Source organism: Rhinoderma darwinii, chromosome 1 (assembly GCF_050947455.1).
Source record: "Rhinoderma darwinii isolate aRhiDar2 chromosome 1, aRhiDar2.hap1, whole genome shotgun sequence".
Classification (NCBI taxonomy): domain Eukaryota; kingdom Metazoa; phylum Chordata; class Amphibia; order Anura; family Rhinodermatidae; genus Rhinoderma; species Rhinoderma darwinii.
This window is the reverse complement of record NC_134687.1, coordinates 421,464,676-421,482,336: the sequence shown is the minus strand read 5'-3', so window position 1 is coordinate 421,482,336 and position 17,661 is coordinate 421,464,676. Positions and strand designations below refer to the sequence as shown.

Here is a 17,661-nt window from a genome sequence, read left to right as displayed (position 1 = left end):
GAACTTTTTATTAACCATCTATAAAAATGCGGCCATCCTTTTTTCTTTTTTTTTTTTTATATTTCTACATAGATTGTCAGGAACTTTAGGTGTGCTTTCATTGTTTGTTTAGTGAATACCTGCTTGCGATCTTCCCTCCTTAGGTATGCTGTATTTAATGAGGATGGCTCGCTTGCTGAGCTTAAGGGTTTTGAAGTGAAGAGAAGAGGAGAGCTGCAGCTGATCAAAATATTCCAGTCCTCTGTGTTTGAGGCTTTTCTGAAGGGCAGTACATTGGAGGATGTCTATGCATCTGTAGCCAAAGTGGCAGATTATTGGCTGGATGTGCTTTACAGCAAGGTGATTGGACACACCAAATGTATGTTGAACTGTTGTATATTACATCGCAGATCTTGAAAATTGCTAAATTTATAAATGGTTGTACGTATTTATATATCAGATATGCATCGTGGATAATAACTCAATTTGTCGAATTCAATATTATCTTTTATATATTTCATATCTGCATATTTTATTCTACATTCTCTGGTTTTGTCTTTTTGTTCAGGCTGCCAACATGCCAGATTCTGAGCTGTTTGAACTGGTCTCTGAAAATCGTTCCATGTCTAGACGACTGGAGGATTATGGGGAGCAAAAATCTACGTCTATTAGTACTGCCAAACGTCTAGCTGAGTTTCTTGGTGATCAGATGGTTAAAGATGCTGGACTTAGTTGCCGATATGTCATATCTCGCAAACCTGAGGGGTCCCCAGTTACTGAGAGGTGAGAGCAAGTAAAAGACAAAGTAATTGAAAAGTGTTGGGAACATACTCATTCACAAAATTGTAACGGTTAGTCTGTACATTATTTTACTTGCCTGTCATATGTACCTATTGATAACGATAACTTTATAGCGGTCTGTAACATAATACATGTTTGAAAATAAATAATAGTTGTGCAAAACCTTCCTAAGGCCCCATCTACACGACCGTAAAAAATCTCCGTAATATGGTCCGCAATTACGGACCCATTCAGTTCTAGTGGCCGTGGACACTTTTTTTTTTTTTTTCTGGATCGCCACGGATACATGTCCGTGCCGTAGAACTGTACCGCAAAAGATATAACATGTCCTATCTTTTGCGTTTTACTGGCCGTGCCCGCAATCGCGGGCCATAATTACAGGGACGGCCATGTGCATGGGGCCTTAATCACATCATTTGAAATGTTGTTCAACATCATTTCATAATGCAGATACTTTAATGTTTTAGGCTTTGAAACATTGCGTGGTAACCAGCAAATCCCACTTCCTGTTTTGTCCCCTTCCTGATCATAGTTTTAGTGCTGGATGTATTTTGATGTGTACTATGAATATTACAGGCAATTAGTGTTCATGGGGATTCCAATCTAAAACCATACCTCCAGTTGTAAAAGAAAAAAAACCTTTTATAGTGCAGGAGTTTGCAATATAATAATTTCTAGTCTGTCATTGGAGGACACAGATGACCTTGGGTATAACTGCTGCTACTAGGAGGCAGACAATAAGTAAAGAGTTAGCTCCTCCTACCAGCTATACTACTCCTGCAGACACTAAGCTAAAGCTGTTTTATCTTTTTTGTCTGTAGGAGGTAGACTTACCTTTAGCAGGTACATCTTCTTTTTTTTTTTTTTTTTTTTTTCTTATCTCCCCTTTAGATTGGGAATGTAGGGCTGACATCTCCTTTATACCCCAACAAGAGGGTGGCTAACGGTGGGCCTTCTCCCTCACTCTGCTTTTGGCCATCTCCGACCACCGTTGTGACCTCTCCTTGACGCTCATGCCTTGGGGGGTGGGGGGGGGTGGGATGCTCAATAAATCTAGTACCAAGCCTCAAGGGAGGCTGGGTCGTATGTTCAGAGGTGGGACTTCCTTTTCCCGCTTCAGCTTGTCCACGCCTTCTGGGGAGGGACATTTTGTGTACAACCAAGCCAGCGACCGCGCGCCTTTACTGGGCTCATTGGCTGGAGGAATTTGGAGGAAATTCCGTGGGAGTCCTCATTGTCGTCATCGTCATCCTATAACTACCCATTTTGCCTACTTCCGCTGCAATAGTAAATTTCACTGTGGCCATCAGAACCCCTCCTGCTCTAATTGCCTGGAACCGAGATGGCTTGCCAGTGAACGGTTTCCCATAGTACCCTCACTAGGTCCCGAACTGGAGTGGGTGCACTCACTCAATGTCAGTATAATGCCTCTCCAGTGCATCCAAATCCATTGTTGACATGCTAGGCAGGTGGTCCCTCAAACCTCAGTTTCTTAAACCTCATGCACTTCCCCTTTACCCCAGGAGCTGTGCTCTGACATTTCCTCCAAAGACGAGGATCGCTCTGAGGGCCAGGTCTCTGACACATTCTGCATGTTTAGGTTCAGTAATCGGACCTCCGCTCGAGGGGTTTTACTTTCGGCAGCCTTGTCATTCTCCTAAGTTTTTCCCCCTTTCATTCAGAATTCCTGGATAGGTGCTTCACAAAGCCAAAGCACATGAACGCCATTCCTAGATGACTTTGAAAAAGTTGTAATTTTCCCCAACAGTAGACCCCTCCCCCTTCCAGTTTCTTGCCTGACCAGGCATACCACCCTTCCCATGACAGATGCTTCCTCATTTCATTATCAATGCAAATCCTTTGCCAAATCTTCCTTCAAGCCAACTGATATTTGTCTCCTCTTGTGGGAAAAACATCTGTCAAGGTTTAATTTCCAGTGACCCTCCTGAACAACTAAGAGTTCGCCCTACAAATCTCCCATGCAGGTAAATATATCTGTAAAAGCCTCCCTGGACGTGGCCAGATAACTATCCCATTCCACAGCTTTATGGTGATTTGGAGGATGATCTGACTTAAGTCCTAAAGCAGGTCTGCTTTCTTTGCCCCCCAGGGCTCAATTTCGTTCATTTCGATGTTTCTCTAGCACGCAATCTTCTTCTTGGAAGTAAAACTCGCAGGATCAAAGGAAGAAACCTTCCTTTAAACCATGTGCCTCCTGGCACCCTTTTCCCCAGACTCATAAGGCCACCTCAAACAATTCCAGTACTGCATAAAGGTGCCCACCCGAGTCATCCCAGCTGCAGGGCGACTCATTCTGTTCCACGACGTTTGGTTATGCTACGTGCCGAATACATGGGTACGTGAGGTAGTCTTCACAGAATACAAGATAGAATTTGCTTTTATGCCCCTAGATCTGCATTTTCACTCAGTTCCACCTAGCTGCTCTTTTAAGGCTTCCACCTTTTTTTGGGAAATCAAGTCTATTCTCTACCAGGGATAATTGGACCAATCCCTCTGCAGGAGTGCTTCTGTGATTTTTATTCAAACTTCTTTATATTACCAAAAGGAAGCAACCGTACGCCCTGTCTTAGATCTGAAGCATCTCAGCCGGTACGTCAAGGTCTGGTGTTTCTGGGTGGAGTGTTTGAGGTTGGTCATTGCATCAATGTAATTCCTGTCTGTAGTCATAAAGGATGCACATACCAGCACATCCCCATCTACAAATCTCACCAACAGTTCCTTTGCTTCGCAATCTATCGAGCCACTGCCAACTTGTGGCTCTCCCCTTTGACTTTTGTGAAGACCCTTGGGTCTGTTGCCAACTCAAAGTCTCGCTGATGGCCCTTCATTTTCTGGGTCTTGTAGCCATACCCTACTTGGACAGCATCATTACATAGTTAGTACGGCTGAAAAAAGACACATGTCCATCAAGTTCAACCAAGGGACGGGAAAAGGGAAGTAAAAATTTCTACACATAGGAGCGAATATTTTTTTGTTCTAGGAAATGATCTAAGCCTTTTTTAAAGCCATCTACTGTCCCTGCTGTGACCAGCTCCTGCGGTAGGCTATTCCATAGATTCACAGTTCTCACAGTAAAGAAGGCTTGTCGCCTCTGCAGATTGAACCTTTTTTTTCCAAACGGAGGGAGTGCCCCCTTGTTTTTTGAGGGGGTTTTACATGGAACAGGATTTCACCATATTTTTTGTATGTGCCATTAATCTATTTATATAGGCAAAAAAGAAATGGAGACAGCACTACCAAATTTTCAAAGTGAAGATCCTTTTATTCCACGGTGCAACGTTTCAGCTCAATACGAGCCTTTCTCAAGCATAATAATGTGACACTCAAAACGCATATATATGCAATACAAAATCACAAAGCCAATTACATATACATAATAAAATTGTGTGGTAGTGATACGACAAGTATACATAATTGTATATCAATAAGATCCCCTATGAATATGCTGATACATACATAGAAAAATAGATTCAAAACATTATATGTATATAGTGTAAATAGTGCATTTACTATAATAAGGCCAATCAATCAGATGGGCTACATGTGTATACTAACATGTGACAATGTTAGAAAACAGGTGTATAAAATAAAGTTAAAAACATCTTACCCTCGCTGGATCGGCTGATAGCATTGTACACTCTCTTACTGCGTAGATCTAAGCATTACGCAATCCTATCACCTGTGGGTATGAGTCATCGCATGGTGCGTCATTGAACGCATGCGCATGGCCCACCAAAGGCGCAAATCGCCATATTGAGAGAGGGCCATACACCCTCACATGTTTCTCATGGATGGCGTCAGATCCTGTCTGTTTCGACTGAGTCACGGGATATATCGTCAGTTCGCGTCTGCTCAATGCTCACTAAGGGTCCTCGGCGCCATTTTAGAGAAGGGCAATAACACTCCATACATTACAAGTTCATCCTATCCACTCTCAAATCTAATTGGCCAAATACATGGCGATATAAGCTGCATGTAATACCTCTGTAGTGTGAACAAAAACTAGGGGTAGATATTATGTCTCAGATCCTTAGTCCCCATACCTCATATCAAAAGATAGAGGTGGGGATTTTAAACACATTAGAATAAATATAAGACTCAAAATGTATAGATACAGAGACTCACATATCGCCAAAGAGATATTGTAGAGGGAAGACATGGACAAACATATATGGAAAAACTTTTCAAAATAGGATGTATATAGTCAAACATAAGAGTGGTACATATATATAGCTTCAACCGATCCTTGAGGCAAACCTTGAGAGTAATATCTAGAAAAAAGAGAAAAATATAAGATAATCTGTAAGACATTGACAGTACATATCAGACCTAAATATTGTAAATGACATATAAAATATTGTTATAATAGAGAGATGGTCAGACTATTTTTTAGTCTCCTAACACACAGAGGAGGGGGAGGAACACGGGGAAAATGATAAATCCACGGGCAGATGTTCATATCAGAGTATAAGACTGGGTTATCTAGAGAAACTTGGAAAGATCTTGAAATCTATATTGAGACCTCTAGGGGATAAGGTGTCTAGTTTAAAAATCCATTCCAACTCCAACCTTTTCAATTTGGAGATCCTGTCTACACCGCGTCTATGGCGCGGTACATGGTCCACGATGTATAGCTTAAAGTCATTCTCCCCATGTTTTTTTTTCAACAAAATGTTTAGGTAAGGGTAGGTCAATTTTCTTAGTGCGAATAGTAGACTTATGGTTATTTATGCGTTTTCTGCAATCCAAAGTAGTTTCACCTACATACAATAATTTGCAAGGACATTGAATAATATATATTACATGGTCCGATGTACATGTGAGATGATGTTTAATTTTATAGGTAGAACCTTTAGTGGGATGGGTAAATACCTCGCCCTTGACCATGTTCTTGCAATTGTTACATCCTAAACAGGGAAAACAACCAAATTTTTTGGGGGCTAACAAGGACTGATGATTCTTAGTCATAGAGCCCACATCTGCATGTACTAGACAATCTCTTACATTTTTGGTCCTGCGATAAGCCATACGCGGTGGGGCCTCAAATTCCGGGATTTTACCAAAGGAACTCCTAAGTATCCCCCATTCTTTTTTGATAATGTTAGCGATTTCATTGCTCTTATGAGAGTATGTGGACACCAATGTTAGTCTATGGGAAGGCGATTGTTTCCGATTTTTCAGAAGGTCATATCTCGGAATCCCCTCCACTTTAGATCTCTTATTGACCAATATTGTATCAATGATATTTTTGATTCTAAATTTTGGATCACAGGGAAGTGGCTCATAAACATTTACATCCGCTAATTGTCTAGCTAATTCAGCCAAATAGCGTGATGTGTCCATGACCACCAAATCCCCACCTCTATCTTTTGATATGAGGTATGAGGCCCATAATGCGGGCATCATTGATAGGGACTTGTTGGAATTTATGACAGTGCGGCATCCGGTGGTCCCTGTACTGTACTGTCTTCCAAAAATCCATAAGTCGTTGGTCGTCGGGGCCTTGTGCACATTTATTTTATTTTATTTAGCTTGGACCATATCTACATTCATCCAATTCATTATATCAACTGATGTATTAACAGCACTGGCACCGGCTACATCGGCTGCTCTTTCTTCTGTTGTATATACAGAGCTAAAGAACCCATTTAGTAACTGCCTTCTCTTGATCCCCTGTGACCAACTCCCCATTACCATTATCTAGGGGTCCTACATGTTCAGACCTTGGCTTTTTAGCATTTATATACTTGAAGAATTTTTGGGGATTTGTTTTACTATCCTTGGCCACCTGCCTTTCATTTTGTATTTTTGCTAATTTTATTAAATTTTTACAGATTTTATTAAGCTCTTTATATTTTACAAAGGCTGCAGATGTACCCTCAGATTTGTATTTTTTAAATGCCCTTTTTTTGTCATGTATTGCCCCTTTCACAGAAGGTGTAAGCCATGTGGGATTTAATTTTAGTCATTTATACTTGTTACCTATAGGAATAAATTTTGCACTATAATAACCCAAAGTAGATTTGAAAATCTCCCATTTATCATTTGTACCATTATTTGACATTAGTTCTTCCCAGTCTATATCCTGAATTGCAGCCTTTATCCTGGGGAAATTGGCTTTCTTAAAATTAAGTGTTTTTGCCCTCCCAGCCTGCGTTTGTTTTTTACAGTATAGGTAAAATGTAACTATATTGTGATCACTGTTACCGAGGTTTTCACGAACATTGACGTTCCCAACAAGCTCTGCATTATTAGAAATGACCAGATCCAGCAGAGCTTCACCTCTAGTTGGGTCTTCCACAAACTGGCCCATAAAATTTTCCTGCAACAGGTTGAGGAAATGTCTCCCCTTTGCAGTTGAAGCCGAACCATGACACCAATTAATATCACGGAAATTAAAATCTCCCATTATCACTACAGTACCCGCCTGTGCAGCCTGCTCCATCTGTTTATATAGCTGACCCTCCATCTCCCCAGTTATATTGGGGGGGGGTCTATAGATTACACCAAAAGTAATTTTTTCAGTGTTTACCTCCCTTTGTAATTCCACCCACAAGGTTTCAACCTCCTCACAATCTTCACCCACTATTGTCTCTTTCACACTTGCCTTCATATAATTTCTCACATACAGACATACACCACCCCCTTTCCTATTTGTCCTGTCTTTCCGAAACAGTGTAAAACCCTGTAGATTTACAGCCCAGTCATGTGAAGAGTCCAGCCATGTTTCAGCAACACCAACTATACCTATATTTTCTTCCAGTACCAAGGCCTCCAGCTCCCCCATTTTGCTTGCTAGACTTCTGCCATTTGTGAACATACACTTTAACTTGCCTTTCAGTTTTTCACTTTTATTATCAGAAATGTGATTTGACATTATTTGGGCATTTTTACTTACACTGCTGTTCTGTAACAAAAGGATCTCCTTATCCTGTTGTCTAGTCCTCTCCCCACATTCGGTTTCTCCCCCCACCAATATAGTCTGACCCCTCTCTAAACTGGCTACCCCTTTTTTTTCTACATTGACCTCCCTCCTCAGCCCTAGTTTAAATACTCCACCACCCCAGCTAGAATTCTCTCCCCCAGCACAGTGGACCCCCTTCCGTTTAGGTGCAAATCATCTGCAGAATACAGTTTGTACCCCAATGAAAAGTCAGCCCAGTGCTCTAGGAACCCAAATCCTTCTCCTCTACACCAAGACTTAAGCCATGCATTTAACTCCCTGAGCTCCCGCTGTCTTTCCTGTGATGCGCATGGCACAGGCAGTATTCCTGAGAATGCAACCTTGGAGGTCCTTCCCTTCAGCTTGTAGCCTAGTTCTTTAAAATTATTCTTAAGGCTCCTCCACCTACCATTTATTCTGTCATTGGTACCGACATGGACCACGACAGCTGGATCATCACCAGCCCCTCCCAGCAATTTGTCCACCCGTTCCACCACATGCCGAACCCTGGCACCAGGGAGACAGCAAACCATTCGGTTGAGGTGGTCTTGGCGACAAATTATTCTATCTGTCTTCCTGATTATAGAATCCCCTACGACTATCAATTGCCTTGGCTTACCTGCATTACCATCCCGCCGACTACTAGCTGAGCTGTTCTCCCGGCTGTTAGGGAGATCAGTATCCACTAGGGCTGCCATTTCTGAGACTGACACCCTCGCATCATCACCCAACTTGGCAATTTTGCTTGGAATGTCAGAAACCGGATCGGCCTTCCTTTTCTTTGACCCCTTTCTACTGCCCCTAACTACATTAACCCAGCTACTTACCTGATCCTGCTCACCCATGTCTTCACCCTCCAGTTCTAACCCACTAACTACATGCTCCGTGAGCAGCCTGCTTCGCTCAAGATTGTCCATCGCCCTCAGTGTTGCATTTTGCTCCTCCAGATCTCTAATGCGAGCTTCCAGGTGAACAACATGCTCACATCTGCCACAGAGGTATTCACCCTGGAACCATGACAAAGGCCTCATCCAGGACGGCCAATTTGTAAAACCTTCAGATCACCCTGGACACCTTTTAACCTGCTTCAGCTGGATAATCAACTTTCCCAAGTCTTCTCTTTCCTTGTCTCGGCACTTAACTTTTCTGGATATGTGTCTAGACATAGTTTCAGGCCAGGATCCTTTTCCCATCAGAGAGAAACCGCACTCTTAATTTGTCATTGCATGAGGGTGTTAGTACTAATAGTCTCCTACATGGAGGCAATTCAATGCGCCCTTATCTACACCTGCTCTCTTCATAGAGCTGTGCTGGACCATTGGAACATGTTCACAAATTCTCTGGATCGCACAATTCTCCTGCCTGTCAGTCCATTGCTCTCTCCAATGTTGGCTACTCTCCCATGTTGGCTACTCTCCCATGTTGGCTACTCTCCCATGTTGGCTACTCTCCCATGTTGGCTACTCTCCCATGTTGGCTACTCTCCCCCAAGCTGACTCTGGGCTGCTCTTTTCTACCAGTGGTTGGTCTGACAACGGACGACAGTCTACTTGGCTGGGGAGGTTTAGAGTGTGTCATCACTACAGGAGTCCTCACTCCTGATCAATGTCCAGGAACTTTGGCCCATCCTACTGTCCCTCCAACACTGGTCCCATCTTCTGGTGGGTCATTCCATAAAAGTACAGACAGAACATGCAATGGATTTTGCCTACTTAAACCTTCAGGGTCTCGCAGCCATGCCAGAGACTGTCCGCATCCTAAGGTGGGCAGGAACATACGTTCCAACTGCTATTTTTTTTTGTATTTCACATCCTCGGAGTGGACAATTTAATTGCCGATTATGTCAGCTGAGAACGGATTTACCCAGAAGAGTGGGTCCTTCATCCTAGGATATTAAAAAAAAAAAAAAAATAATTTTTGCTCCAGATGGGGTCTTTCAGACGTGAACCTCATGGCATCCAGACTCGACCACAGGCTGCCAGTGTTTCTCCCATGATCAAAATCCACTAGTTCTGGAGACAGATGCACTGATCATGCCTTGGACACAGTTCGTGTTTCGATATCTTCCCTACTCTCCTTTCCCGAATTCTCAGGAAAGTCCAGGTGGAAGGCATCCCAGTGGTTCTCATCACTCCAGATTGGCACTCTCTGGACTGGTCACTCTACTGGCCGACGCTCCCTGGGGTCTCTACCTCCTGGGAGAACTACACCCACCCAAATTCAGCTGCTCTTCATTTAACAGCATGGCTGTTGAAGCTACTTTACTAAGAACATGTGGTTTTTCTGAGTAGGTCATCCAGACCATGCTTGACACCAGAAAACCTTCTTCCTCCCGAATCTACCACAACACTGTGAAGTCCTTTTTTCCTTTTGGTGTGCAAAACATTGTTTCTAGCCAATGGCATTTCCCTCTCTCATTTACTTTCCCTTCTTGAGGAAGGTCTGGATATGGACCTGGGCCTTTGCTCCCTCAAGTGTCCGTTTTAAGCTTCATCAGTTATCTCCCATCGCCCTTTGGCAGCTAAATCTGCTTTGCATCTTTATCTTCAAAGGCACATGCTATGCCCTACTACTGTCAATCCACGTCTCCATGGATGCTTAATTTGTTACTGGATTCTCCTCCGTCTTACCCTTTTGAGCCTCTGGACAGTACCCCCTTCACTTCCTTTCTTGGAAGGTAGCCTTTCTGGTGGCCATCACCTCCATTGAGCATTTCTCTGAACAAGCGACCATATCTGGCAAGTCTCCATTCCCGGTGATTTGCCAAAACAAGGTGGTACTCTGCCTAGTCGCCTCCTTTTCTACCCAAGTGGTATAGGCTTTTTACATTGAGGATATTGTCCTCCTCTCGCTTTTTACCTCGCCTTCCCATCCTAGGGGAAAGTCCCTCCACAATCTTGTCATTGTCTGTACGTTACGGATTTAAGTTTGTCAAAGTTTTTCTTTCTGCCAATCAGATTATCTTTGTGGTCCCAGAGGCTTCCAGGCAAGGTCTGTGGGCCTCTAAGGCAGTTGGATTCAGTCAGCCATTGGTGAGGCAAACCAATCAAAGGGAAAAGAGCCCCCTTCCAGGTCACAGCCCGCTCTACTCGATCCTTAGGGTATTTGTGGGTGGTTCAATAAAGAGCTTTACCTTTTACAGGTGTGTACGGCCGCTAGGTGGTCTTATCTGCAGTTTTTCTGTTCTACTGGGTTTTGCAGGTGGTGGAACTTTGCACTTATTCGCGGCTCCCTGTTATTCTCTGTTACACGCATTAAACAAGGGGGAGGAGCCTAATGCATGCTTCTTGGCTATGAAAACAAACACGCCCTGAAATCTATGTAAGCAGTTGTCGCGCGACGAACGCTAGGAATGCTAAGTATAGATTTTTTTGTGGACTTATAGTGTCAGCCGGTTGATTACAGTAGGGAAAGCACATTGATCGTATTTTACTTTGGGGGAGGGGGAGGATCTCAGAAAACCCCTTTAATGTCTACATCCTAGTGGCAGCAGCTATACCCAAGGTCATCATCTGTGTCCCATCAATGAACGTGACCCGAAAAGGATTTTTACTGTGAGTAACCAGTGGCGGTTTAAGTAGAACACAGGCCCTAAGCTATTTCACAAACTTGAGGCCCCCATTCCCCATTGCCGCTCTGCGGTGTCTAGTTAACACCACATTTCTGCGAGAGCATTGACAAATGGGTGTTAAGATTCCTCTTGTCAAAGGGTTGCCTACATACTGACAGTCTCCAACCATCGCTGACTGTATCGCTCTATGTAGGGACGCATCCACTTGACAATGGGGATGGTAACACACATTTGTCTATTAGTCCTGGGTACGCGAAGACTTTATGTGGAATACAAGGATTTCCTACAACAGACATGTCGGGAGAGCGGACAGATCCTCTATAAATCCAGTGACTCACAAGTGACGTCGTCTTCGATAGGATTCGTTCTCTTTTCTTCTACATCTGACACAGACTGGTATGACTAAGTCTGCTGATGAGACATCTTTGGTCCTCGCTTCTGCAGCCATTTTCAGCTTCTATAGAAACACAAAAATTCAGACACCAGGGCCCAAAACCATGCATTAGAGGTAGTCTGGGCACGGACCGACTTTTCATACTGGTCACCTACCGATGTGCCCGGACAACCCCTTTTACTCAGACTAATAAATTAGAATACATACAGACCCCAAACCTTCTAAACTATTGCAGTCCCCAGACCAGACCCCCCTAAACAAATACAGACCCAGAACAAGCACCCTAAATAAATACACACCCCAGAACAAGCACCCCAAATAGATCTCGAACCTGACCACCTAAATAGACACCAGACGTGACCCCCTAAACTAATAGACCCCAGACCAGTCCCCCTAAATACAGACCCCATAAATTAATAGACCCCAGACCAGACACCCTAAATATAGACCCCTAAATACAGAACAGACCCCAGGCCACCTAAATACAGACCCCCTTATACTTACCTCGCAGCTCACCTCATGGTCTGCTCTTGCTGCTGTTATAGGATCTGTGGTCATGTGACCAGCAGGTCTCTAATCCGTAACAAGAACTGCAGACATAAGGTCATGTGACCTTTTATGTGTGCAGGTCCTTTACAGGATATACACAATGCCGTTTAGTTGCGTTTTTTTGCTGCGATTCGCAGAAAAAACACATTGTGCTTGGGGCGGGCATGGTAGCCTCGGGCCCCCGGGCAGCTGCCCCATCTCCTGCAATATAATCCTTTTTGTTTTATAACCTAGAGGTACGCTTTTCCGATAAATGTTAGAATACCACTGGGATCTTTATTTTTTTTTTTATTGTAGGTCCTGATTCTGTGTTTTTTTTTTTCTTTAATTCCAGAGCTATTCCTCTGGCAATTTTTCAGGCAGAGTTGGGAGTGAAGAGACATTATCTACGAAAGTGGTTGAAAACCCCATCTCTACACGATTTAGACATACGCTCGGTTGGTTACCTTCCTGTCATTTTCTTCTATTTGATTCTTTGGCATTTACTTATATGATAAATTATTTATTGCGTTTGTGTTTTAATCCTCCAGATTCTAGACTGGGATTACTACATAGAGCGTCTCGGCAGTGCAATTCAAAAAATCATTACAATTCCAGCAGCATTACAGCAGGTATGAAAATGGCCTCATACAATATGTATAAAAAGGAGAGTGCAATATGTCCTGAACATATTCACTCCAAGATCCGGGTGGAACTAAGTGTAAGGTGGTGATTCTCTGTGAGCTACATTAGCAGCACAAACCTCTGTTAACCCCTTAATGACAAGCCTATTTCGGACCTTAATGACCAAGCTATTTTTTACGTTTTTCAATCGTCGCATTCCAAGAGCTATAACCTTCTTATTTTTGCGTCTACATGGCTGTATAAGGTCTTGTTTTTTGCGGGACAAGTTGTATTTTTTAATCGCCCCATTTTTAGGTACATATTATTTATTGATTAACTTTTATTAACTTTTTTTTGGGGTGGGAATAGAAAAAAATCTGACATTTCGCCACTCTTTTTTTTGCGTCCTAAATCTACGCCGTTTACCGTGTGATATAAATAACACAATAACTTTATTCAGCGGGTTGTTACGATTGCAACGATACCAAATTTGTATAGTTTTTGTATGTTTTACTACTTTTACACAGTAAAAACGCTTTTTTTTCAAAATTATTTGTTTTTGTGTCTCCATATTTGAAGAGCCGTAACGTTTTTTTATTTTTTCGCCGATGCGGTTGTATGAGGGCTTTTTTTTTGCGGGGCGACTTGTAGTTTTTATTGGTACCATTTTGGAGTAGATGCGACTTTTTGATCACTTTTTATTACATTTTTTTTAAAGTCAGTATTCACAGAAAACAGCAATTTTTCCATAGTTTTTTATTTTTTACGGCGTTCACCGTGCGGGTTAAATGTAATAGATTTATAGTCGGGGTCGTTACGGACGCGGCGATACCAAATATGTGTAACTTTTTAACTTTATTTTGTTTTTTTAATAGTAAAGCAGTTTGTAAGGGGAAAAGCTGGGTTTTTCATTTTTTTTCACATTTTTTTTTAAATTAACTTTATTAAACTTTTTTTTCACTTTTTTACTAGTCCCATTAGGGGACTATAATATGCGATTCTGCGATCGCATTTATAATACACTGCAATACTTTTGTATTACAGTGTATTACTGCCTGGCCGTTTAACACGGACAGGCATCTGCTAGGTCATGCCTGCGGCATGATCTAGCAGGCATTCATTACAGGCAGACCTGGGGGCCTTTATTAGACCCCCGGCTGCCATTAGAGACACAGACACTCGGCGATCGTATCGGTGGGGGAGAGAGGGAGCTCCCTCCCTCCCTCCAAAACCACTCAGATGCGGTGCTCGCTATTGAGCACCGCATCTGAGGGGTTAAACGTGTGAGAGCGATACTAATATCGATCTCACACGGCAGAGCAGGGACGCTCCCAGCCCTCAGCTGCCTCTAGCAGCTGAGAGCAGGGAGATTTGACAGTTCCCTGCTCTGTTTACTTATTCCGATGCCGCGACGTAAAAAGTCTATGGCATCGGAATAAGGCCCGTTAGTGACCGACGTAGAAACATGATGGGCCGGTCACTAACGGGTTAATATTTTGTAACAATGTATCAGTATAGGTAACATGTATCGGCCTGGAAACATTTAACTCTCAGATGATTACCTAGACTAGCTACATATCTACTTCTCAGCTGAGAGCAGGACTAGCTGTGTACAGGTTTTTCATCCCTGATGTAAACAAAAATGCTCCAGGCAGATTTTCAAAATAGTGAATTGAAAAACAAACTATATTACAGATTTTGAATAACTTAATCGTACAAAAAATTTTTTTTTTGAGCTATGGAAAAATTTCTCTAGAATATATAAAATATGTTTTCTACAAAGCAAACCTTTTAATAGGCTGAACTGGATGGACATGTTTTTGTCTTTTTTTTCAGCCTTACTAACTATGATACGATAAAACCTTGTCTTTAGATTTACCTAATGATGTATACCTATTTCGTGTGTGTTTAGGTGAAGAATCCTGTCCCCCGTGTAAGGCACCCAGATTGGCTGCATAAGAAGTTGCTTGAGAAAAATGATGTCTATAAACAAAAAAGAATTAACGAACTCTTCACTAGTGAAGGAAAGAGACAAGTGAGTGTTATGTTTGTGGTACTGAATATATTCGTTCTAGAACTGTTCTTTATATAGCAACTGAGGAACTCCTATTTACTTTTATGAGAAGTGTATCCGCTCACACTTGAAAGATTTCTCATAGGTCCGGATGGTGGCACTGTTTGTTTTGTTTGAGTGTTTCCTAATGCCTTTGCATAAGCATCAATATTGTGGCTACATCTCCGTTAATAATAATTAAATAAGCAGAAAAAAACGGTCTTCTGTACTGAAAAGGTGCATATTTTAATGGAAAGTGTAACTAATCCAAACTTGGAAGTGGTAAAAGCTTGACTAATAATCAGCAGTGTGGCCGGATCTAGTTCATTAATAATTAGTCATTGCTAGCTGTGCTCTTACTTTATTCCTATTTTAGCTTTGTTGTTAATTGTTGATAATTACAGGTTGTGGTATTTAAGCAAGGTTTCTAGAATACTCATGGATTCATCCGTGCTTTTATGTCATGAGATTTCTGCTAATGTGGTTCTTTACATTCATTTTGTATTAACCTTTTGTGGCCCGTACAAAAACAAAAGTATGGATCCGCTGTTTCTCATGGAACCACACGTTACAGTAAATGTTAATTTTTACTGGAGTGCCTTTGACTGGAGAATGAATAGTAAGTAGTTGTAGAAAAAGTGTTTGTGAATAGGAAGCTCTTGATTTTTAATAGTTATCCAGAGCAGACAGTCTTTTAATCCCTTAGGCTATTGTCACAAACTGATAACTGTCAGTTTTTCATGGCCGTTTTGAATTGGCATGTCCATATTTTGTCCCAACCCCCAGAAAATGCCACTGTCGATGGTACCATAGCGCCACACATCCAACCCTGTAGATAGCGCTATTGGGGATTCACCTTCTGGAGAGAGCCGCTGACGTCACACTCACATATATGGACAGTGACGCTAGAGGCTTTGAGATGCCGGTATCTTGGCAACGCTCTGGCTGGGAATTCCGCTCCTAAAGGCAGCCCATGACGTCACTGTCCATATATAGACCGTGACGTCAAGGGCTTTCCTTAGACCGGAGCCCCCGGCCAGAGCTTTGTCCGGGGACACCATAGCTGAAAGCCCTGACATCAAGGGCTTTCTTGGGCTCGGCTCTTAAAGAGGCTATGTCGCCACATTATAAGTGCCCTATCTCCTACATAAGGAGATGGGCGCGATAATGTAGGTGACAGCAGCGCTTTTTATTTTAAACAATTTATTTTTACCACTTCATTAGCGATTTTAGATTTATGCTAATGAGTTGCTTAATGCCCAATTGGGCGTATTTTTACTTTAGACCAAGTGGGCGTTGTACAGGGGAGTGTATGACGCTGACCAATCAGCGTCATTCACTCCTCTCCATTAATTTACTCAGCGCATAGGGATCCTACTAGATCCTTATGTGCGATCTTATACTAACACATTAACAATACTGAAGTGAATACTAAATAAACAGCACTGCTGTCACCTACATTATTACGCCCATCTCCTTATGTAGGAGATAGGGCACTTATGTGGTGACAGAGCCTCTTTAAAGTAGCGCTGTGCGCGGAGAGATTTTTTGTGAGGCCGGTATCAGATTTTAATGGCCGTCACAAGGCGTTGTGTTCTAAAAAACGGCAGTTAACTGATCCATTCACTTCTGAGGGCTGTGAAAATGGGCAAAAATAGAACATGATCTATTTATTGACAGCCAGTATTCACAGGCCGTTAAAAAAACAAAAACTTGGGAATACTCCCTTACAGCGTCGTTGTGAAAATGTCTGTCAGCTGGCCATTTTTCGTGTGACTGTAGCCTTTAAAGGGAATGTGTTGCCAGAAAAACCTGTTTTGTTTTTTTTTAATTAAACATTTAGTGTGTGGGTGATTAAACATTGTTCAAATTTTTTTTATTTTTTTCACGAGTCAGGAAATATTATAAATTAATTCTAATTTATAATATTACCCATTTCTGGTCACTAGATGGAGCTATTCCCAAAATTGCAGCATTGCAAAATTGGATAAAAAGCCCTCGCTCTAGTGAGCTCTCAGCATCCCCCCCCCTCCTTTATCCTGGCTAGTGCCGGGATAAACGAGGGGTTTGAACGGTGTAACCTCCTACACTGTGTGTCGCCATTTTTTGAGCTAACACACAGTGTAGTAGGTTTACATACAGTAGTAAACGTACACAAACACGAACATACATATAAATCTCTTACCTGCTCCTGCCGCCGCGGCTCCCTCCGGCCCGTCCGTTCCGTCTGCTGCCGCTGGTCCAAGTGCACAAGTCCGGAAGCCGCGACCGGAAGTAGTAATATTACTGTCCGGCCGCGACTTCCGGTCCACAGGAAAATGGCGCGGGACGGCGCCAATTTCAAATTGGACTGTGTGGGAGCGGCGCATGCGCAGTTCCCACACAGACGCCGTACACACAAGTGAATGGGACGGGAGCCGTTCGCAGTCCCTATGGGACTGTGGCTGCCGTATTCCATGTCTGTATGTGTCGTTAATCGACACATACAGAAATGGAACAAAAAATGGCAGCCCCCATAGGGAAGAAAAAGTGTAAAAATAAGAAAAAGTAAAACACAAACACACAAATAAATATAAACGTTTTTAATAAAGCACTAACATCTTTAACATATAAAAAAATAATTTGTGATGACACTGTTCCTTTAAGTCCAAGCCATTTTTCGTTTTATTTTTTTTTATTTTTCACTCCCCACCATGAAAGAGCAATAACTTTCTTATTTTTCCATCAATGGAGTAGTGTGAGTGCTT

At 42.4% G+C, this 17,661-nt stretch overlaps 1 protein-coding gene across 1 annotated transcript in view; it reads left to right on the top strand.

Moving 5' to 3' along the window:
• The window catches only part of POLE (DNA polymerase epsilon, catalytic subunit), an 88,392-nt gene that overhangs the window by 51,163 nt on the left and 19,568 nt on the right, over positions 1-17,661 (top strand). The window contains exons 25-29 of the mRNA XM_075829430.1: positions 144-339; positions 548-762; positions 12,593-12,695; positions 12,789-12,869; positions 14,774-14,896. Of these exons, the coding sequence (XP_075685545.1) occupies positions 144-339; positions 548-762; positions 12,593-12,695; positions 12,789-12,869; positions 14,774-14,896 (718 nt within the window). The remainder of the gene's footprint in view (positions 1-143; positions 340-547; positions 763-12,592; positions 12,696-12,788; positions 12,870-14,773; positions 14,897-17,661) is intronic.